We start from the raw sequence: 24,854 nt of genomic DNA on the forward strand, positions 1-24,854 counted from the left end.
TCGTCGTTGGCTTCAGCTGTTTTGGACTCCTTTGCAATTCGTGCCTTAGATTCTTGTTCCTCCATCTTAATTTTTGCTATCACCTGCAGTTCCTCCATTTTTCTTTTAAACTGTGTTTTTTCTTCCTGCATTTGAAACTTTTCTATTCTCTCCTCTGCTCTTGCGTCCCTTTCTTCGTTTTGCCGGATAGCTCTGGCGATCCATTCTTCAAGTTCTTCCTTCTGGTAACATAATTTCTTTCCTGTCTTGTACAAGTCCAGAAGTTCACTTTGTTTTACAGACATTTTCAGGACTTAGAAACCTAAAGAATAAAAATAATACTAGTACAGAAAAAACTACCAAAAAATAAACTAATCGTAGGCATACAAGAAGAAACAATTGACGTCATATGAAAAACACGAAGCGACAATTAAAAAAATGCAGCACAAAGAAGAAAAAAAATTAAACAAGGTTACAAAAGACAGTTTGTGTAGAAACACAAACTCAAAATTGGCCCCCGAAGTGGTCCACCCAGGCAGGCTTCAATTATTTCAGAAAGAAAGTCCGAATGAAATTATATCAAAGACAAATGAGAGACAAGAATAGAGAAAGAAGGTTAACAGATCTTGTGTAGTGCCCCAACGGTCCCGCAGATCAAAGGATAGGTGAAAGTGAATGTAAAGTTAGATGTCAACCTGGCCTAACTAGTTCCCTTTCCAGACTTTATGGTCTATAGACCAGATGATGTAAAGTTCATCTCTTTTTGTGGCTTACGGTAAACGAGGATGTCATGTAGCCAGCACAACGACCAACCGCCTTTACTTTTCCCCAACTAATGTCAGGTACCCATTAGAGCTGAGTGAACTCAGAGGCGCCCAAAGATTCCAAAGTTGAAAAATCCCAGTCTTCACCAGGAATAGAACCCGGGACCCCGGTTCGGAAGCTAAGCGCTTTACCGCTCAATCTCTTATTCCAATCCTCAAAAAAAAAAAAAAAAGGAAATTAATTCAGCAATGTTAAGAAGTACACATAAAATGACGTTTACAAGATTACTATTCGTTTTAAAGTAGGTTTGACTTATAATGCATACTAATTAGCTTTTTCTTTTTAAAAAACTGCTTGCATAACTGATTTTAAAAATTAGATTTTCGCTTTCAGGAAAAAAAAAAGAAGCCGTTGCATCAGAACTATGAATGGTCTAAAATGTTGTGATGTCGGATTTTCAATATCTTTTGTAGTTTACGAGATCTAAACGGGACGGACGGACAGACGGACGGACATTTTGCACAAAACTAATAGCGTCTTTTCCCCTTTCTGGGGTCGCTAAAAATGACGTGATCGCGTATTGAAGAAAGCGGTGCTATTAGATTGTGAAGATTTTTACTACAAAGCTAACTGCGACATAAAGACGATACAATGTCAAGTAATGTATATATTGTTATTCTCTGCAGATTGTGCCCCAGGAGACTTAGACTTATTACCAGCACTGTGTACTAACAATAGTATCTGCCTGACAAACCGATCACTGTGCTGTGACTATTGCTCGCGAGTGGAGAATTATACAGTCACATGGACCACCGGGATAACTTCACCCAAAGGTAGTTAGTGAACCGGCACTTGCATTGACTGTGACATGTAAACCCTTGTAATAGTTTAAATATCGAGTTGTAATTTAGATCCTAAAAGAAAGGCAAACTTATAAGCGTGTTATTGAAATAAACGGAAAGTCTCAGATCCGTGTATGTCATAGTCTTTTAGAGTCGTCAGGTGAATGTCAACTCAACCAGAGCAATCCTGAGAGAGCTGCTAATCCTTACAACCTCCGCAAGTTTTTATTGCGCATGTTCAAATTCCGAGGCGCGATTTCGTGTATAAATGTTCTTTTCTCTCCAAGCAGGATATGATAATTGGTCGCTAAACAAAAAGGCAATATCATTTATCTGATAAATAATGTGTATCAATTAATATGTATCATTGTGCATAGAAAGGTTAGTACTTTGGAAAACAAATAAATACCACACAAGCCCCTTACGGGCAGACATCGACATTGTCTATTTCAGAGTAACCAAAATATTAAAGTAAAGATTAACCTTTGTATGCATATTAACTGCGTGTACCTTTAATACACATGCCTTTTTTTTGCAAATTTTCTTTATGCTATCTTGGAAGTTTCCACAATGAACCTCACCACTATAATAAGAAACGGACTCTAAATTTATGATCCTTGAGCATGGCATATATTCACTCATACATCCACCTCATTTAAGTCATTTTATAATATTTTTTTAACAAAAATTTTAAACTCAATATACGAAAGTGGTGTAAATATATATTCTTATATTTGTTAGTTAGATAATATGCATTTATCTAATTTTTCCTCTTATAAATCCACGTACCAAATGAAAAGACGAAAGACCAAATTGTTGCAATGACTCATTATGCAGGATATACATTTTCAATATGTATGTGTAACCAGAATTTGCGGCATCATTGTTTAAACATTGGTTTCATTTTCTCGTGTGTGTTCTGTGGCATTTTACGTCTCCAGAGACGATCTTTTTCCTTTGCAACTTATTTTGTGACTAAAGAGGCCAATCCTTGATACACAGCTGCGATCGCAGGTTGGGTATATGTAATCGCCAGGCGCCTTTTCATTTTCACCCTGCTTTCTGCTTCTGTTGTGTATGACATTTGCAATCCGTGACCCTTCCTTTATGCTCTCTCTCCATGTGGATCTGTCCAGTACCACCTCTTCCCAGTTGCCAGTGTCAATTTTGAAGAGCTTCATGTCGCGTTTGCATACATCCGTATAACGTAAAAGTGGACGACCAGCGGCTCTCCTGCCTTCTATTAGATCGCCATACATGATGTCCTGTGGAAGTCGACCTACTGGCATTCTACGAACGAGGCCAAATCAAGCCAAGGCGTCTGCTGCTGATAACAGAGCGAATGTCCTGGCACCCTGCTCTTTGTAGCACTTCCTCATTGGTTATTTTTATCTAGCCATCTTTTTTTAAAGATCCGCCTTGAGCAACGTAGGTGGAATACATTTAGCTTTTTTTCCTGCCATGAGTAGGTTGACCATGTTTCACTTCCGTACAGCAAGGTGCTCAACACACAGGTCCGGTAGACAAGGGCTTTAGTACTGCTAGTCAGCAATAAGTTGTCCCAGACTCTTTTCTGCAACCGTGACATGGTGGCCATTGCCTTGGCTATCCTGTTGTTTAGGTCTTTATCCAATAGAATGCTGTTTGATATGATGGAGCAAAGTTAATAAAATACATTAACAATTTCTAGTGGCTGGCCATTAATGCTTACTTGAGGTGCAGTGTGTTTGTGTTTTGGAGAAGTATCTTAGTCTTGCTTTGACTGATGTTTAAGCCGAACTTCTGGCAAGCAGCAGATAGTTTGTCAACCAGGGACTGTAGCTGAATATCATAATCAGTCACAATAGCTGCATCATCAGCATACATGAGTTCCCTGTTGTGTGTGTATATTTAAAATAATCTCTTCTTGTATAAGAACTAATTTCTCTGTGACAGGGATCTGAGCTTGTTCAAGCGCAAAAGGGTTAAATACCCAGTCGAGAATATCCAAATGAAGACTTTCTTTAAATCTTTGATTAATTTTGACTTAGAATAGTTAATCATTGTTGATTATTATTTAAATTATCAATTCGAATTGACTTGCTTTATCTAAGAAGTTATTTCAATTTGTATATTAGTTTTATTTTTCTGTTCACCCCTTTCAGTCGCCTCGCGAACACATGGGGCTCTCAGACCACAGTTTGAGAATCAACAGCTCAATTGGTTGCTGAAATTGGTTGTGTGTAGCTTAGCTTGCCAAATCTAAAATTGAAAAGAAATATTAGTGGAAGCTGTACTGAGTAGAATATTCGAGACATTATAATGTATACTATTTGTTTCTTATAACAGAATGTGTACTGGGAGAGCCAGACTTAAAGCCAGAGTTGTGTACTAGCCCAAGTGTCTGCCAGACACAGCCACTGATGTGCTGTAATTACTGCACCTACAATTCTGGAGCCATTTTTCATCTATACGATACTTGGATTTATCTTTGTTTTTACATTCAATGCATTTTCTTTTTGTCAAAACAAATGTCAGCTTAATAGATCTAGAAGTCCACTGATGTCAATGGTTCTTATATTTTGAAAACAAAATTTTTCACAATTTATTGTTCATACTTATTTGTATTTCTTTATCTTTGCAATACACTTTAATATTTATCACAAACAGCAATCTCTCAATCTCTCAATGTACATTTGCTATCTCCGATCTTACAAAAGTACACCATATTACCTATTCATATGTATAAAGTGAAAGTGGTTTCATTAGTGTGTGATACTTAGGTCAAATGTATGAACGTTAACATTTAAAAAAAAAAGTTTTTATATATATAAATTTGTACCAAGTATCTTTTATTACAAAGACAAAGAGAAATGTAACTTTACCTTATAAATGTGCATTATATACTTAGCAAGCATTTTTTTAAACTTTGTTTGTCCTGAGCTTTGAGTGAGTTAGTTAAATTTCTCAATTACGTTATGCTGACCAGACATAAAGAGAGATGAACAACTCCCACCCATTTTATTTGCTTAGCTCATCACATTTTCATAGATGGACAGGTGATCACATTAAATAATGTCAACATGTTGACACTGTCTAGAGGTCACAACTTGGCTTTCGAGGGAACTGAGTTTTGTTTTCTTAGAGAAACCTTTAAATTATTGGGCTGGACTTCAAGCCAAAACTCTACACAGGTAACTGGGAAATGAGTAAGCTTACTTGGAGATACATTTCAAGTAGGGCGCTAGACATGTCACAACTTAACACCGGTATCTAACTTGCTTACTTGGAGATACATTTCAAGTAGGGCGCTAGACATGTCACAATTTAACACCGGTATCTAACTTGCTTACTTGGAGGCAAGTCTTAATAAAAAGGTTGGGCAAAATATTACATTCTTAATTAAACGAGTTATGTTTCGCTGCCGCAACCGTGAGTAATTATTCATAGCTAGTAAGTCAGTAACATTTTTTTATATAGATAAAAGTACTAAACTCAGATTTGAGTATATCCTATTAGCGTAAAAGAAACTGGTCCGTGTTATATTCAAAGGGAGAGATAAACATCTTTTAATCATTGTTTAGTTCATGAATCTGAATTTTTTAACAAACATTGACCATTTCTGAACCAGATTGGTTTAAATATCTTACATTGATGAATTTTATTTCCTAATATATTATTTCCAATAGTGGCGTTGATAAAATTACTATATTGTTATTACTTTGGACGTGTCAAGTAATTCCTTGTAAAAACTGTTATTACTTTCGATATGTATCTAGCGACCATCAGATGCAACACCTAGATGCCAGTACCAGAAGCGCTTTGTGGTCTAAAAAACACAATCCTAATGACCAGTTGATGGTCTGAAATGCATAAACTCATATATCTACTTACTACACAACCCAGCTTGTTTTGTTTTTTATCTTCAAAAGTGTTACATTAGTATAGTATACGTTAAAACATTAATATATTGACAAACTAATTACAGAGATTAACTCACAATTTGTACAAAACTTGCATTTAAAAATTACTAGCAGTACACATCCGTTACGCCTCTTGATTTACATATGCTTCATTCATAGATACGCGCATTGATACCAAATTAAAATCTAAATTAAATCCTGAATTGAATACTAATTCAAATGTTGTTTTTTATTTTTTTTTTAAAGATCTTTGATACAAACTTGGATTATTTGTAACTTCAATAAAATAACTTTTTTTTTTATAAAAGGATTTTAAAAAATCACAACCTCATTATACATCTTACGACAACCTAAGTCAGACTTAATAGAAACCAGATGTAGATTTAACTATAACTGTATTAATAAGTTGTAAAAAAATTTACAATTAAAAATTACTAGCAGTACACACCCGTTTAAGCCCGTTGATTTACTTTGTTTATTATGGCCCGAATAACCCCCTTTTTCTCTCTTTTATTTAAAAAAAGGTGCTACATTTCAAATAAAAACTAAACAATAAAATTGTTTCTTGTTTTATTGACTATTTTATTATTTTGCATGTTAAAAACCAATGTTTCAGTGGATAGCAAAATAATATGATCATCAATGAATCTATGTACACACACGCCATCTTGGAAACAAATGGCCTATACATAAAATAATGTTAGATTACTAAATAACAAAATGGACGAACTTGATTGTTCCTGCTAACATTGCTACCAAGTCCGTTAAAGCTCGCTAGTCTGTCTCACCGAAACATGGCTAAATGAAATTATTCCCGACACATCAGTAGACTTGGGTACGTTTCTTTTGTACAGATCAGACATAACAACATACTGCTGTACTGCTGTGTCAACAATTTCTCAATCAAAACTAAAGTGTGCACGACCGATATTGAACTACAATGTAACAACCTCAGGCTATACTACCTGCCGAAAGAGTTTACACAATTTTACGTCATATTTGTGCATATACCACCCACAGCCAAAACAGAGAAAGCAGCAAAACATATACTGGACATTGTACATATTATTGAAAGAAAAAAATTATGATGGTGTCCGACTAGTTATGGGAGATTTCAATCATCTTTCGTTAGCTCAACACTTGCCAACTTATAGTTTATATGTTAAATGTCCCACAAGGCACGGTAAAACCTAAGACAAAGGACCTCTATCCTATATCATTTTGAATTCTCTAGAGTCTGCTAGAGTTACAAAAATGTACATGTAATGAACCAATTTAGTTTCTATAAAAGTACAAAACTCAAAGTGATTATGTGCATGAAGAGTTTAAAAATTATTTTATTTTTGAATTATAACTCATTTCAAGATTAAATTTATTAGTTAAAAATATTTTATACGTCAATCTTGTCCATATTGTAATAGTGTTTTTTTTTAACAATCTAGTGGTTCATTTGCTCCATCATCATGAAAACATGTTACGTTTTGGGTTGTTTTGAAAATTTATTTATTTGGTCAAAGGGATGTAACCAAAAGAAAGTTTCACCTTGCATCTTTCAGTCCTAATTGTCTCTCTTGTTGAGAAAAAAATTCATAGGTAAAATTAGTATTATAATTTTAAAGTTTTATAACAAAAAAATGATATATTATATACATACACATGCAAATTGTTAATAGTTACCACCTATACAAACACACACAAACATACATTCAAACTTACTTTTTTCATTGTTTAAAAAGACTTTTGTAAATTGATATTTATGATACAAATGGAATTTTTGCAATTCATTGAAAGAAAGTAAAGGAAACCTTTAAAAAAAAACCTCCTTTGATTTAATATAAAACATATGCACATACAATGGATCAATATAAAATTACATTTGGGGTTAGCCTTTATAGTGTTTAATTTTAAAATCAACTATATTTCTATATATTATATCCAAATCATTAGGATTAGAAATGACTTTATGATACACAGCTTTAAGTCTACTGTTCCACACTAAATTCCTTTATTGTGATACAGTTATTAAATTAAAATTATGTATCATTTTGTGTTTAGCTTTATTTAAAAGAATAGATAAATTAATATTCACATAGGTTTCACAATTTCCCTCTAATAAATCTCTTACAGTATTTCTAACGTTACTAAATAAAGAACATTCTAAATATAAATGCTTTTCATTGTCACCATTAACAGATTGAAAAAATTTACAATATTTTACACCAGGTTTTTTCTTTGAAAATGGAATCATCCGAAAGATGAGTCTGTAAGATATTTCTTTAGCCTTTGTTGCAATGTGTTTGTTATGAAGGTTAGTGACAGAGTCATTTAAATATTTTCCCCATTTCATCCAAATAGCTAAATTTTCTTGTAACTGAAGATGATGATATATATCTGAATTTTAACTATGCGAGGAACAAATAAAGAAGTGACAAAATATGCTTTAACAGAATAGTTCACGCCTTAAAACAGGTAGATGAGAATGCGGATGCTTTTTCTGTCTAGTATAGAAAAGGCAGGAAAGGAATGTGATTGTGTGTCTATAAAAATCACAAAAGCAAACATTAAAACGAGTTAAATATTAATGTTTATACTAAAACAACTTTTTACGCAGAATTTAAATATGTTAATAACTCAAATTTGAAAAACCATCGGAGTTTCCCTTCAAGTTGCTGGAATCTGCCACTGAGGTATTCGTTTTCTCATAAAAAAATATAACGTCTTATAGACTATTGTTTAAAAGTTTTATCAAACTACCTAATACTCTACACAAATTAACAACCAATCAACCGAAAGAAAGAAGATATAAAACTGGATATCAGCTAAGAGCGGAAAAAAGTAGCCTACAAAAAGTCTCCCTCCTCCACGCAGATAATTTGTCTAAACGAACGGCAAGTTCCGATTAATTTTGGCGCAGCGGCGTCGCAGTCTCTGGCACGGTGTATCACTGCGCTGCAAACTGCCTAAAGATCGCCGGCTTGTTTGGCTTGGCTAGCTTATCGATGAAAGAATAGAAACTGAATTCAAACCTCTGTTCTGTGCAGCTATCCCTAAACATTGGACAAACTTTGGAAGTCGACATTGAGGCAGGTTAAAGGCAAAACAAAAAAAAGAATAAATACGAAACTAAATGCAATATAGGCTACCAGATTTGTGTATGTTAAAAACTAGAATCTGCAACTTTTTATTTTCATTGTAAAGCGCTTGTGGAAACAAGATCTACTTCTGCTTTTAATCTAGCTAGCAGCATTGACACATTTTTGGCTTATTTATCCATCATTTGGTTGAAATCTAGATCTAACATGATTTGAATATGGAGAACTTTCTGAAGTCTCATGTTGTTATTTTCTCTGTCTTCATAAGTCGAATATTAGGCACTGAAGGTCAGTATGATTTATTATTATAAATATTTGTCTAGTAACTTATTATAATCTAGTATGTTGCCTTTATATTAAAAACTGGTTGAGCAAATACGATATTTTGACCTGTTATTACTTTCCTTCTTCCTAGAACAACAAATCAATTTTTACGGAAGCAATGTATTTCACCCAAACGAATATTTTTATTAGCAATGTTGTCCGAGTTTGCTTTTTAAAAATTGTCTTTAAATTTTTTTTAAAAATTCTACCAAGAATTTAACAGATATTTCAAACCAGATTTTTTTTTTATTATCATATATATATATATAGGCCTATATTCGGCTCCTTATGGCTCAAAAGACAATGGATGCGCCCAGGTGAATCAATGGCTTTGATTTCGCCTTGAGACGTGGCAGAAACTGGTGTGACTGATCAAGCCGATTATGGAGCGGTAGAGTTTGCCACAATTCATGAATGTCTCTACATCTGACTTAGGGCTAGTAGACAGTGCAGTCTTCTTCTTCGTTCTCTTGACAGATGCAAATCGTTTCTTTTGCATTCGGCGAAGTTCGTACCAGCACAGTCTGTTTCCATGATGCCCGGTCATGGGCTATCTTCTCCCACATACTTTTTTCAATGCCCGTGTTTCTTAGTTCTCACTTAAAGACATATCTGTAGGTAAATTGTTAGGGTTATGTTGAAATCCTTCAATTTATAGGTGACCATTTCTTGCTTTCAGCACAAACTTAGCATTTCGTGGAATAGCTTGATTTGGGCATGTTTTCCAGCCTGAATGGCTTCTGTAGGAATACCATCTCCTCCTGGTGCTTTCCCGTATGCAAGCTTGTCAATAGCTGTGCTTTTTTCCTTTACCGAGATTGTTTACATGAGTTTTTAATTTAGATCGTTCGCCCTTTTTTATAAATGCTTTTCATTGTTTTCTACATCTAATACAAAATCTAATTATATGACAAATTCAGACTAATTGATTCAAGAACGCTAAATATAAGTTTGTTTTTGTTTTACGTATTTTCGTGTTCTTTTTATGCTCACAATTGAAAAAAAAAAACTTGTTTGTTGAACGAACTCAACGTGTTGATATAGTAGACTATGGTTTAAACGTTATACTAAATATGTCATGCCCAAAAGGATGACATGTCTCTAAAGACGCTAACTAGACAAATCAGAAGTTTAAAAAAATGTCAGAAACAAAGTTTATATCAACTCACTTTGTCTGTCTGTCTGTCTTGTAAAAAGTTTGAACACGTTTATTTCTCCCACAACCAATGTCGGATCAAACTGATCGCACTATTATTTATTGTTTATAAATGTATTTTAAAGGTTGTCACGGCGGCCGCGGTTGTCAATGGGGATAAGCTCCAGTTTTCTATAAAAATACTCCTATTCTGACAACTAAGTCCAGCACCTGGCCTGGTATTAAATCTGGGCGTAGTAAAGGGGGTTTCGAATTTAACATCCCCCACCAGGGGGTTCAAATTTAGCATCCCCCACCATGGGTTTTGAAAAGAAAACTCACTCTTCTATAAACAAAATAATGCAAACGACACTCAAAAATTCCATGAGCGTAGCCAGGGAAATTTTGTGTTTGAAACCCCTCCAGAATTATGTTCACTATATATCTACTCTTCGATACAAGAAAAAAAAGCATGCAACAGTCACCAGTTTTGATAATCGTAGCATAGAGGGGTTTTACATTTTAAAAACCCTTCCAAAGAGCTTTAAGGTAAACCCCTACTGGAATGTTTTGAGTTTATAACGCCCTTTCTGTGGGGTTCAAAGCTAAAAACCGCCTCGTCAATATAAAATTAAAGCATAATACAGTCACAGGGTTGAGTTTAAACTATTTAATTCCCTTTAAAACCCCCTCCTCTTGCAGATGGTTTTGAGTTTGAAATCAACCTACAGAGAGTTTTAAGGTTCAAAACCCCCTCTTTGATATTATTCTAAATGAAACTACAGTTATCTAGCTTTATGATTGTAGCTACGCGGTTTTGAATTAGTTAAAAAAGAAACTCCAGAGATATTTTTTTAGTTTAAAACCCCCAACAAAATGTATACAATCTACGGCAAACTACAATCACCAAATTCCATGAGCGTAGATAAGAGAGGTTACAATTTTCTACCAATCGCTAGGCTTCATTAACCCATTAACCCCAAAAACTTTGGTACAGCAGTGCAAGGAATATTAGTTTAGATTTTTAACTAAAATACTAAAATATTTAATAGCAGGATAATACTCTGTAGATACCTCAGAATGTGCATTTTTCTTTTGGTTTTAAATACCAGAAATAGTGCTTGGCGCCGGGGCTCCTCTTTAAGAGGATCTCACAGCGCTCCCTTTAACCCACTTGCTAGCTAGGATAGGGTGTTTACAGTCCTTCAGCTAACTCCAGAAGACGATAAACGTTTTCTGAAAGTATGAAAGGTCGGAGTGTAAAAAAAATATTTTATTAAGGTACACGCAATTTTTTACCAGACAGAGAACCAGACAGACAGAGTTGATATAAGCTTGGTAAATTTTTTTTTTAAAATTATTTCTTTTTCATTTAAATTGCTTGCATAAGATTGATTTGCTAATGTTTTTTATTGTCATGGAAACAGAGGTTTTTTTTTTTTCTACAGTTATGTTCCAATATGAGGCGAGTGACGACACTGGTGATCAAATGCCCGACCAGTTCAATGTGACTTTTAGCACAGAAACGAAATTTCTAACCAAATTCAATCTCAAGCGTTCGCAGAGTTTTGACGTTAACATTCCTCTCTATACTCTCGACGTCGATAAGAAAGGCTTTTTTCAAAAACAAAAAGTGAATATTAGACCCACAAAGGTAACAAAGAAACTAATTTTGATTTAGTTTGTCTAGAATTAGGGCACATTGTTTAAAAACAAAAAACAAACATAGAAATCAGACATTACACATTATGACTTCTTAATGTAGGACATTTATAAAAACAGTTCATTACTAGGACAGAATACGATAATATTTGTTTTGAAATCATGATATCATTTTTAATAACAATTTTAGATCTTTCTGCATTAATTTCTTTTTTAGAATCCTTATCAAGATGTTGCATGATAGATTGGGAAAGCAGGTGTCGTCTTTACTAAATCAGATAGAAAAACTATATCCACCTTCTAAATGCTATTGTATTTACAACAGCCACGTACACTTGCGTGGCTAAAGTCGCTCTGCAGCGAAGATATCCTAGGAATAACTTGCGAAGTTCTTGTCACCAATAGAGGAATCCTTTGACACACGGACGTCTGCCCTATAAGTAAATTGGTTAAAGAAAATCGAATGAGATTTTTGTTGATTATATCCTTATCCAAAAAGAAACATGTCTAACAAAGTCAGCCGTTGCATAAAAATCGAAAAATGGAAAGCAAAAACAAAGCCGTCCAACAAACGAGGCGTTTAAACTTTCTAAGATCTACAACTGGAGGGCACCAGCTGGGAAATGACTATGGAATTTGTCTATGAAAAATCTGATCTATCTCTAGGAAGAACTTAAACTCTATGCGTTAAACGGCGGAAAGTGATATACATTTCTATTTATTTTAGTATTAAAAGAAAACTATTCTATGTATGATATGTTTTAAGTGTGTCCTTTCTTTAGATAAACTCAACTTATTTATTACTACTCAATAAATTATCTTGTCGATACAAGGCTATAGGCTACTACCATGATACTAACCACAAGGCTGTGTTTTGTATTAAAAGGTCACACGAAACATTGTGGAACAATAACTCTAAATTTCACTTGGTAAGTTGTCCAGATTATTACAATTACTATCATTCTTATTATCTTTGAAACGAAAGAGTATTATTTCTCTGGCGCTGCAAGCGTCAAATTTCGTTACAGAGAAACAAAATTCATTATATTCCTTTTATTAATTATTATTATTATTATTTATTATTATTATTATTATTATTATTATTATTATTATTATTATTTACAGTTTATAAAAAAATTATTAGAACTGTTTTAATAAAGTATTTGGAGCCATTTAAAAAGGAATAATTTTATTATTTTCTTTATAATGCCAAACAGAGATTAATAAAGACCTCGAGATGCACTTGATATGGTAACACCATTATTGACATTAATAATCTTAGAGACAGGGAAGAAGTCTAGTAAACAGACTTGGTATTTCTTGAATTTGAAACAATTTGTTTTTGTTTTTTCTACCTTGTGTTATACGCCGCCTGGCTACATTGACAGGTACGCAGAGTTTGAGTACAATAAGCTGAATGATATCTGCTAAACGCCCAAAGACGACACGAAACTTTCTACCAGATAAACCTACCCCTCCCCAAAGTGTCCACATTAGAAATGAACCAGAAAGCACTAAAGATGAATGATACAGTATACTAAATTTTAAAAAAGTAACAATTTGTAATTGATATTTATTTGTTGCATTACAAAGGCTTTAAAACTCTAATTGTTTCAGAAAACTGTATTTCAAATGGATAACTCCGAATACCTGTTTGACTCTGATAACAGGACGCCTAAAAAACCTTGGAGAAATCTGTCCCTCGAAACACTTTCTAGTTCTAGAAGAAATGAATCTACTACACCTCGCTCTAGGACAACATTTGACCGATATGTTTATAAGTTAGAATTGCTTAGAAGCACAACATTTGATCTGTTTGACACACAAATACAACGTACGTCACTTAAATTCACATGTTTTGATGTTTCATTTGAGTTTTAAAAAATCGCTATTTATTTAAAAAAGATCATCTCAATTGCGATTTTGTCCTCAATACCATAAAGCAGTGTTTCCCAAACTGTAACCTTAGTGTTCCGCTATTCCTGAATTGGTATTCCATGAACTTCCTAACTAATTAACTACTAGGATATCACGTGAATTAATCTTTCTCAAAAAAAGTGCTCCGCTATTTACTCAAAATGTGCGCAATGTTACGGAGAATGTTTGGGAAAATAGAGACTAGCAGAAGGCAGCTCTGACGAAGGTGAAGGGACAGATACAATGGTTGCCCCATGAAAATCTCAAACACAGGCTCAAAAGGAAAGAACAAAATTTAATAGATTCACGTTTGACAAAGACATCATTATGACTAATTATGCAGGCTTTAACTTGGTCAGCAAAAATGTCTGTACACATCCTTAAATCATAAGATCGAAGTCATTGCATTTCTATACATACATTTATAGGTTCAACATGAATCAGTCAAACCAATGGTTTGGTCATGTTACTTGCCAGATGGAAGAATCCCTAAAAGACATACTATACGCTGAGCTTTCAGATGGAGTCAGACCCAAGGGCCGCCCAAGATTAACCTACAGAGACTTCTTTAAGCGAGACATGACAACCACGGACATCAATCAAAAAATGTTGGGGGAGACAGCCCAAGACCGGACAGCATGGAGACAGACTGTACGTGATGCCCCATACTTCGCCGAGTGCACAAAAAACGAAGCTGCATCAGTCAAGAGAAAGAAGAAGAAATCTGACCTGTCAACTAGTCCTAGGACAGATGCACATACATGCATAAAATGTGACGAAATCTGCTGCTTCAGAATGGGCATCATCAGTTGTACCAGATTCTAACAAAACCATTGATTCACCTGGGTGCATCCATTGTCTTCCGAGACACAAGAGCCCTATTAATAGTTTGCTTGATTTTTTGTGATATAATATTTGGGAAAGGATACCCAACGAAGTATAAACTTTTATTTTTCATCACAATCAAGGATTTGCATTTAAATAAAAAAATTAGATAAATTAATGATTTGCACAAGATAATGTAATTCCTATGGTATTAGTTTTTAAAGGAGTAAACTTTCCCTTTCAGACCTTGTGATCTAAAGGACAGATGACGAAAAGGTCGTGTTTCTGTGGCCTACGTTTAACTAAGTTGTCATGCGGCTAGCACAATAACCAACGACCTGTACTTTTCCCCAACAAATCTAATGCACCCATTTGAGTTGGGTGGGCTTAGTGGCACCTGAAAATCCTAAAATTAAAAAAATATATATATCAGTCTTCACAAGGTTTCGAACCCGGTTTCTCCGGTTTAGAATCCAAGCGATTGGCCACTCAGCCAACGCGCTCCAGTGTTTTACTTTTCTCATTATAAGCCTATACGTAAATTCCATTTGGAATTGTGACTCTACGAATTGCAGAAAGGGAGACAAATAAGAGAAAAAGAAATGAAAAAAAGAATGGCTGTAAAATGGAACCTAAAGAAAAACAAAGCAAGTAAAGGAATATATGGAGACATGGATAGACACTAATTTTGCCAAGTAAATATTAGTACAAATTACAAGATTTGGGATTTCGCTAAACATTGCACGCAAAAGAAGATGTGATTTCTTCTAAATCTTTGCTTTTGGATACTTCCATATTCTGTAATCCGGACACATCGACAGTTTTGTAATTGTGGATTACTTTTAATGTATAAGAATCATAAACACACACACACACAAATATACTTTGGTGTACAAAATGTTTGAAAAATAAGATATATGTAAGAGATATTATGTATATAGAATGTATAATGTAATAATAAATGTAATAGATGTAATGTTTAAAGTGTAATGGATGAAATGTCTGTCACAGCGCCAGAAGTAGAAAAGACTGTTCGATGGAATGTCATCAATCAGTCAACATCATGGTCAGACCCACCAAGCAGACGCCGCCGAAACGCATTGCGTGACTACTACGTGGATGTAGTGGCGTTGATTGACAGATTACGTTTCGAATGGTTTCTAAAACAAGCTAAAAATGACTACAACACTGCGAGGCGAAATATTCAAGAGCACTATGCTATGGTGTTTAGCGGGGTGAGTTCTCACAATATCGAAACTCAATGGAAATTAGAACATGCAAAATATAATGCCATGGTACTATACTTGACAATAAACTAAATTTTTATGTAAAAACTAATTATATCATCAAAAGAAAAGGAGGACAGCAATGATTATAGTTACTAAGAAATGTAATCTCGTTTAATGTTAGCGTAAAGGCCTTGGTTGAATTTTATCACACTCATATCTGCGTTATTTTATGTTTTAATATCACTGCCTGGTATGTGAGCATAAAAAAACAACTTTATAGAATCCTAAATTCTGCTTGTAAAATCATTGAAAAAAAAATTAATTGGCAGCTCTTTGAGAAAAACATCCATAGAAAAGCTGAAAAGATACTAGAAATAAAAAATCGCCCTTTGGGTCATAATTCTGTGATTTAACAATCATAAAAGAGATAGAAGACGCCGATAGCAAAGACAAACAGACACAAAATCTCTTTTGTTTCCTTGGGAATACTATCATTAAATAAAAACAATATCATATAAACCTTTTACATGTAAATTATGAGTAAGGCTGATGTGAATCAACATTTTGTTTTTTTTTTTATTTATTTATGGATTTTTTTTTGTTGTTGATTTTTTAAGTTGTTGTAATACACAAATTGTAAGAGGAATTTCCTAATAAATATTATTAAATTAAACCAAAGCTACAAAAAAAAGCAACTATTTTAATGACACTATATATAAACGTGTGTAAAAAATTACACTAAAAAATGTAGTCAAATATAGAGTTGCGTCACTAGGGGGGTGCGGTGGTGCGGTCCGCACCTGGTGACACCCGTTAGAGTGTGTTGACACCCAAGTAAAAAAATGCACTTTTGGAATAACTGACAATTAAATAAAACGACAGTGGCTAAATATTCGAACATGTTATTCACAATTAATACATATATCTGTATACTTTATTTTTTAATTTGACTAAACACATTTTAAATTTTTTTATGAAAGTCCCTCAAAATGTTAAACATGTTATATCTATCATACATATCAAAAGCAAAACGGTAAATCTTACTTTCAGCTATATACCAGTTGCATGTATGTATATTGTTATTGCTCTTCCTCGGTGTCAAATGTAATCAATACAATGATCATGAGGTAACCTTCAACTAAATCAGGAACACCGGCGAATTGCCAAACAATCAATATAAGTCGTCGACGCTGGTATCAAACAATCATAAATACTTTAATACTTAAGAAGGGATTCGTCCAATGTCTTTCAGTAAAACCGTATATCTATTATTTGTTATTTCTACTGCTCCACACAAAGCGTCTTCTTTGTAGCGTAACATAGAGCGTTCTTGTTTTTTAAAGATCTGTCACGTCACTTGTCGCTGAGTAAAACTTCCCCCTTATTCCCGAAACAAATACTAAATTCTAATCATGTCTTAACAATATGAACACTGCTTTGATTAAAAAATGTTTTTATCGAATCTATTGCATTTATAGCTAGCACCGTAATGTTAGTATGCCAACCAATAGTCAATGTTTAACAAATGAAGACATTTTTAGGCATAACATATTATTGAAAACTCACATGCAATTAATGTAAATTTTGTAAAATTGGAAAGTAAATAAGTAAACATTTAGATTTCTGAAGATTTTGATGTAATTTCACATTTTTTTACAAAGGAACTTATCCAGGGCAAAAGGAAAAGTACGCAACTAGTCAAAAGAATGGATCTGGCACTTTGTATTGATGATGATTTAGTCACTTAATAGATAAAAACTATATTTTTGTTGTCGACTAATTTCAACTAATCATCCGCTACATTCTATCTCACGAGGATTCATATAAGAGTTTGAGCCTCTACAAAACAATTAAGACTAAGACATCACTTGGGCCAGGTTAACATCTAACTTTACATTCACTCTTACCTATCCTTTAAACTGTTGGACCGTTGGGGCACTACATAAGATCTGTAAACCTTCTTTCTACATACTTATTTGTTATTTGTCTTTGATATAATTTCATTTGGATGTTCTTTCTGAAAATATTGAAGCCTGCCTGGTTGGACAACTTCGGGGGCGATTTTGAGTTTGTGTTTAATCACAAACTGTCTTTGTAACCTTGTTTTTTATTGATTCATGTCTTATCTATGCCAGTGAATACTTTCAACTTGACCCTAAAATGAGTGTGGGAGAAATAACATGTACAATATTTTTACCAGACAGACAGTGTAACTTAATATAAAATGTGTGAATATTTGTAAATATTTGGATATTTATAGGCAAGTACAGAATGAAAAAGAGAAAATGTATTGACTCTCTCTCTAGGTATAAAGATCTTTTATAGCCAGAAGGTCCCGCTAATGAATCAAGAAAAAGTAGAAAAGATTTAAAAAGTGGTAACAAGTGTGTTAATCAGTAACGAAAAAATATTTCGAATACAAAAAAAGCAAACAAATATACTTTTCTATGAGAGCACTTAATGGGAAAAAATTGGAAATGTGAAGCATTGAGTTTAGATTCAACCCCTCAGAATTGCTTTAAATTCTAAAATTTATGTCATTAAATCCTTTATTCATTTTTTTTTCTGTGAGAATACTACTAGAATGCTAAGTTTTCTCCGAGTGCTAATTAAGAACTTTTTACTTATATCATTGTTAAGCATGACTAGAAAGCATTAACCCATTTAGCTCCATAAGATTGGCGTTCGAATCCCCTTATACACTATCAGAATATCATACTCGAGCTGAAATGTGTTTGAAAAGCAGATACATGCATCTCGGAAAACTGTGCCATATACTTTCCACCCAATCACCCCAGGAAGGACCACATCAAGAGCCCATCACAAAAGAGAAGATTAGAAACAAGATTAAAACGGCTATTGGGTCCCACGATGACCCTCAGTTTACTGTCGAAAAAACGCAAACTAACAGAAGAACAATCACAAATGAAACTTTTCTTTTCAGTAATATACCTTTGCCCAAAATCTAGTCAAACGTTATTTTAGTCTGTATTGAATTTTAGAAATATATTTTCAAAATTGAGATAAGCCTTACATTTATTGATGTTTTGTACTTAATTTGATTAATGTCTCTCATTAAAAGAAAACGCTTATTGTTATTGCCTCAATCTGCTGTTTTTTTTCTTTTAGGTTAACATGCTTTATAAAGGCATCAACCATCCAAACTACACGATTCATATTCGTCTGTGTAAAATTTTCATCTTTGAGGTATTTAATTTAAAATATATACTAGATAAAATCGCTTAATGTAATTAGATCTACTCATATGGGTTGGGTTAAATATATCTCTGCAATAATATCATTTATCACTGAGTTGTTTTGGTAATAAAAAGTGTTCCCCTTTCAGACCTAGTGGTTTATAGGGCAGATGATGTAAAGGTCACTAGTTTCTGTAGCCAATGTTAGGTACCCATTAGAGCTGGATGGAATCAGAGGCGCCCAAAGAATCCGAAATAAAAATTAAAGTCTTCACCGAGATTCGAACCCGGAAACCCCTGCTCGAAAGCCAGCGGCTTTACCACTCAACCACCGCGCATCTTATGATGATAGTTTTGATATAATATAGGAGCTAAACCTTTTCAGATGCAGTTCTAAATATACAATATTTTATAGATGTATAGCTCATTTAGTATCAGCTGGCTGCTAATAATTAGTAATGTAAAAAAATTTGTATTAGATCAATTATCTAGACAATAATAAATCTGTTCGATAATAAAAACATATTTTTACAAAGCATATACGAACTCACACTGTTTTCAGTCTGTCAATTTGTCTGTATGGGAAACATTTTTGTACACGTTATTTCTCTGACACCCGAACTAGGATCAAGCTGAAATTAAACACAATTAGTTTTTTACATGACATCGCAATAATCAATTTTAAAAAGTAACCAGTTAGTTAGTTCACTATTGGAAATTAATTATTTTGTTTTCTATCTCGCTATGATCCTATTACTTTTTTGTACCAGTTGGGAAATATGATTGGGGGGGGGGTCTGTCTATTTTAGGGTAATGATAAATAAAGAAACACTAAATTAATGTTGTGAACACATTCTCACGACGTTACACAAACATAAACAAATAGTAACTGTTTCACCACATTCACCCCGCCTAGAATTAAAGTAGCAAGCATAGTAATGTAGTAGGCCATAGCATAAACAAATAAGAATGCCAGTACCTGTAATAACAAATAGGTAATAATTAAACATGTAAATAAGTAACTAAACAAGTAAACTCTAGTATCAGTAGCACAAGATAAACAGTGCCAGTCTCTGTAGTCAGTATAGGTAGTGCAATAGAGAAACACTCTAGACCCTATAGTTCGGTCTGGTTCTTCTCTCTGTTGTTGTAAGTTGTAACGGGGCTGACTACTCTGTTTAACGGTTTGCAGGTCAAGAGTGAGCGTCCAGCGGGGTATGATGGTTATGTGTATTTTGAAGAGGAGGCGCTAGGAGGTATTAGAGTCTTCCACGGTTTCTTTCTTTTATTGTATCACCGTAGTGGTGTTGGCTGTTACTTTCGTGTTTTGAGCTTCTGTAATACATTCATTATCCTCACCCTGAGCGAAGAACGAAGGTTCACTTGTTGTTGTAGATGGGGAAGGGGAGGTAGCCAAGTGTTTTAGAGAGACCGTCTACTCTTTACCTCTGGGCAACAGTACGACGGCATATTGGGGGTTACACATCACTAATTCAACTTCTTCTGTGAGAGGATCATACTTTGAAGATCTGTTCTCTCTTCTCAGCAATACTCGACCTGGGCTAGATAGCCAAGTGGTTGAACTGGAAAACTCTCTCGTGTGGAGTTTCGTTTGTTGCCGTAGATAGTAATGATCTAATCGAGTATAGGGCCTGGTTCAAGACTAGCTCCCAACTTGAGATCGGGAGGTCGACGTCTTTCGTTGCTAAAGTAATAGCGTTCTATAGAGTTTTGTTTAGTCGTTCAATTTGCCATGTGCCTAAAGTATTGTAAGGGGTCGTCTTACTTGTAACTATTCCCCTCTCGTGCAAAAGGATTGCACCTCCTCCGACATAAAGGACGTATTTTGATATAAGATTTCCAAAGCAGGGCACACTTCTCCAGAGTACCCCAGGACACACGACCAATAACTAACAAAAAATATATACAGTTAGTGTCAGGTTTAGGAATAGCTATGCACAATTGAGGTCCCGGGGTTTCACCTGACAAGACATCACTCACACACAGTCATAAATAGAGTAACCAACTATGTGAATAGTTTAAATAACAAAAATTAAATAAATTGAATTGTATGAAACTGATATATGTGTATGTACAATGAAGATGATAAATAGACAATATATATATATATATATATATATATATATATATATATATATATATTAGATATATATATATATAAATATATATATATATATATATATATATATATATATATATATATATATATATATATATATATAATATAAATATAAATAAATTATTCAACAATTAATCTAAGCACCTTTGCTACTGCTATCAACTTGCCCCCCTGGTTTCATAGTGCACCAGACTCTGACCGACTGGCGCCACAAAACTGCCAACCTCGGTAATAGTAAAGTTAGACCTCAGATGATGGCCAATTTGACAATGACACTGAAAACTGTAATATATATTTCTGAGACGGCAGGCGACGCCCACACTAGCACAGACTCGAGCTCAGTACATACAACTCCAACACTGGCACCATATAAACGAAATAAACACAAAACTTAACTTTTACTCTAAAACTAGAAATAGTGACAATCTCATACAACATATAATAAGAGATATCACAAACGAATAACTCACCCTAATCAGGGGTCCAACAATCCTACTGAATAATAATTCCAAGAAAACTAGTACCGACTATAGATATAACAACCTTTTACGGACCAACACACCGTCCATTCCAACCAAAGTCAGAGGGTTAACTGCCTCATGACAAAGAATGGCCAATATATGTCATCGGACTTAGTGACGTAGCAAAACAATTCAAAACAAACATACAAGGCACTCTCGCCCCATACAAGTAGAGGAAATAAAAAACAGAGTTAGGATAACTACGCAGCTCTGGCTAACTCAGGAGCAAGTGGCAACTAAAAACGGTCTACAAGCCCTTATATAAACCTATCAAAGGTAATTACTCTTGTCTTTACATTCACTCAAAAATAGTAATTTGCCCATTATGTCACACTTTGTCAGGCACAACACACAAAAAACAACAACATTAAAAATACTTTTAAAAAAGACAATCCTTCATTACGTAAATTAAAATAAAACAAAATATTTTTAAAAAATCATCAATCGACTTCTCTACGTGGTTTACAAAACTTTGTAACTATATTTATACATTACTGAACATCTCTCTGTATATAATTCTCTTCTTTCCTCAAAAATTTAAACAGGAAATAAAGGAAAGATCGATATCTTATTTCTGCGGATAGTCCACGAGAAAAAACAATAGTAGTGTTCACACTACGGATGGCTGGCTAAGCGCTGGACTGTCATTTAAATTTATCAAACCCTGCCCGCTCCCATTCCCCTTTGTTCTGTGGAAGGTTTGGACTAGAAACTAAACTATCTTTAACTCTGACGGAACATTCGAAACATTGTAAAACATTTTACAAACACAAAACAGTAGCGCCGGACTTAACCATTGGGACTTAGAAGTCATTGAAAGAGATTAAGTAATCTACTATGTATATATATATATATATATATATGTAAATAACAGGGCCGTACTTAACCGTTGTGGGACCCTATGCGAAACAGATTTCGCGGGGCCAAGTTTGAGTAGGGAAGCAAACAATACATAAGACACCGAACCTTCAAATACAAAAACAAAATTTAATAAATTACTCTGAAAGACAAATAGATAAAGGCACATTCCTCGTCCCATATGCTAGGACAAATTTGTATTAAAGCTCCTTCTTCCCTAGTGCTATTAGAGCATAACATGAGTTGCCTAAGGTAGCCAGGAAAACCAATGACTTGGCAGAATTTAAGTCATTTGTTAATATGCATGACTAAATGCATGACGCGTAGGACGTAATCATCTTCTTTTTGAAAGTAACGTCTGTATTATATAAGAAGATGAAATAAGATAAGTGAAATTTAAAAGAGTATGTATTAGAAAGTAAATTCGTTCTATTCATTTTATCCATTCTTAACTACTAACAGAATTACTTCACAAGCCTTGCATGTAGCAAAGTCATAGAGTATATCATAGTAATTCTGTTTCCTACATGGATCACGCTCAATAGCAAGAATTACCAAATATTTTAATCTATGTTTGAGAATTGTTGACCTCAAGCAATTGTTCATTAGTTTAAGGCGAAAAAAGCTTCTTTCACCAGGTGAATGACGGCTGATGCATAATGTAGCCCGTAGCATTGGCGTTTTCCATATTGAATGACACCCCAAAATGACAATTTCTGTCTATATATTTCATAAGATTTATATGAGTTTTCAAAAGAATGTTTATAATTTCCGGAGATTTCCATGACTTTTCCATATATTTTGCTATTTCAGGAGATTTCCAGGAGCTCGTGGAAAATCAGGCGGCCTCAAAATATCTGTTATAAGTTATAAAATGGTTTAATTAAATCATTTACCCATAGAATTAGTGCGGATCCTATGAAAGTGTGGGGGCCCACTGCGGTCGGAAAGGTTGCTGTGGCCTCTGGCCGTCCCTGCAAAAAAACCGGCGTATGCTACGCCGCCGGTCGACTAATATGGTTATATAAGTTTAATTATAATAAAAACAATACTATTCAAGGTAGAGCAATGTCGTGAAAAAGCGCTGTAGGTAGAAAGGTCAACGTCCTCCCTTTAGTCTATATTAACGACATTCGCATAGTGTAGCTACTGAATTTCCAAGCTTATATCAACTAAAATTGTCTGTCTGGCAAAAAGTTTATACACATTATTTTCTTACACCCTATTTCATATCAACATGAATTTTTGTTTAATTATTTATTCTACCTGACTACACTAGAATTTAAAAAAATGAAACAATAATTTAATTAACTGTTGGTACTTAGTTATTTTGTTATCTTAAACAAAAAAATAAATTGTTCTTGTCAGATATGATGATTGAAGTTATATCAGTCACATAGATTAAGCTTTAGCTCTGGGAGAACATGTTTTTTTTTATGCTAACACAATAACAATAACCCAAATACATTATTCTCTCCCCTTCTTTTTTCAACTGGTCCAGACAAGTGATAGCATCATAGCTCACTTGAAAAGCTAAACGCATGATAATGGGCTAAGCAAAAATTTTTGTAAACATCCTTATAATTGTACATAATTCGTAGTTTTTTCTAGATCTATTACGATTTAATCTTACCTTATGGTTAAAATTACACGTAAAATAAGCAGTTTTTTAAAGTATTTTTTTAGCAAAGCTCAACTTGCTCTGTCTTTCTGCAAAACGTTTATATAAGTTATTTCCCTCAAACTTATTCACAGATCAAGTTTAAACTTCCACTTGACATATATTAATTTTTAAACAAATTTAATTTATTACTGGTAATTAATTATTTAGTTTGATGCCGATAAGGGAAATGAATCATTCAGTATTTACAAAAAGGGCCTATGTAGGATTTTGACAACTTAAATAAATTGCAATTCTATTTCTCCCACAACCCTTTCACGGATCAAGTTGTTACTATATCAGCAATTGCCGTTCCTTTTGATACATCAGTTGCACAAAGTGGGTAACTGCTATTTGGAATACATCGCTCCGACCTTAGCTAATACAATGCTTTCATCACATTTCTATAACATTATTCACAGTAGCTTCACGACATTTTAATTAAATATTTTGTTGGATATTGAATAAAGGTAATACCTTCTACATTATTGTCATACATTTTTATATGTGCGGAGTTTTACCTTTTAGATTATTGTTTTTTTAAAGGATTTACTTATAGTTTGCTTTTAAATAATTAAATAACATTCATAGGGTTTCTTCCCCAGGCACCCACTGCTGCAAATTTTATTAGCAAGTACGCTTCAGATGGTAAAATAAACGCCCATTTGGCTCTAGAAGCTCTCGAAAAAATTGTTCAAGGTGCTGGGAATCCAATCGTCGGCTATTACGATCACGTGATTTTGTTTACTGGGTAAGAACTTACCTAGCATTTATTAATAAGGGGAAAGAATTGGGGCGTCAAAAGT

General features: G+C 34.0%; 2 protein-coding genes across 11 annotated transcripts in view; both read left to right on the forward strand.

Moving 5' to 3' along the window:
* The window catches only part of LOC106068867 (uncharacterized), a 122,051-nt gene extending 116,002 nt beyond the window's left edge, over positions 1-6,049 (forward strand). For 2 of the 5 annotated variants that reach the window (XM_056031609.1, XM_056031607.1), the window contains 2 exons: positions 1,431-1,577; positions 3,915-6,049. In XM_056031609.1, coding sequence (XP_055887584.1) covers positions 1,431-1,577; positions 3,915-4,108 — 341 coding nt within the window. In that variant the 3' untranslated portion in view covers positions 4,109-6,049. Of the gene's footprint in view, positions 1-1,430; positions 1,578-3,730; positions 3,880-3,914 lie in introns of those variants that run through there. The other 3 variants (XM_056031604.1, XM_056031606.1, XM_056031608.1) reach the window with 2 other exon arrangements.
* Positions 6,050-8,422: 2,373 nt separating this feature from the next.
* The window catches only part of LOC106073612 (A disintegrin and metalloproteinase with thrombospondin motifs 7-like), an 86,219-nt gene continuing 69,787 nt past the window's right edge, over positions 8,423-24,854 (forward strand). For 5 of the 6 annotated variants that reach the window (XR_008778320.1, XM_056031610.1, XM_056031611.1 and 2 more), the window contains exons 1-7: positions 8,423-8,868; positions 11,488-11,693; positions 12,535-12,630; positions 13,319-13,535; positions 15,455-15,678; positions 18,802-18,879; positions 24,654-24,799. Coding sequence is in view for 5 of the 6 variants with exons in the window: in XM_056031610.1 (XP_055887585.1) it covers positions 8,799-8,868; positions 11,488-11,693; positions 12,535-12,630; positions 13,319-13,535; positions 15,455-15,678; positions 18,802-18,879; positions 24,654-24,799 (1,037 nt within the window). In the remaining variant the exon portion in view is untranslated. Of the gene's footprint in view, positions 8,869-11,487; positions 11,694-12,534; positions 12,631-13,318; positions 13,536-15,454; positions 15,679-18,801; positions 18,880-24,653; positions 24,800-24,854 lie in introns of those variants that run through there. The other variant, XM_056031613.1, reaches the window with a different exon arrangement.

The sequence above is a fragment of the Biomphalaria glabrata genome, chromosome 6 (assembly GCF_947242115.1).
Source record: "Biomphalaria glabrata chromosome 6, xgBioGlab47.1, whole genome shotgun sequence".
In the NCBI taxonomy this organism is placed as follows: Eukaryota; Metazoa; Mollusca; class Gastropoda; family Planorbidae; genus Biomphalaria; species Biomphalaria glabrata.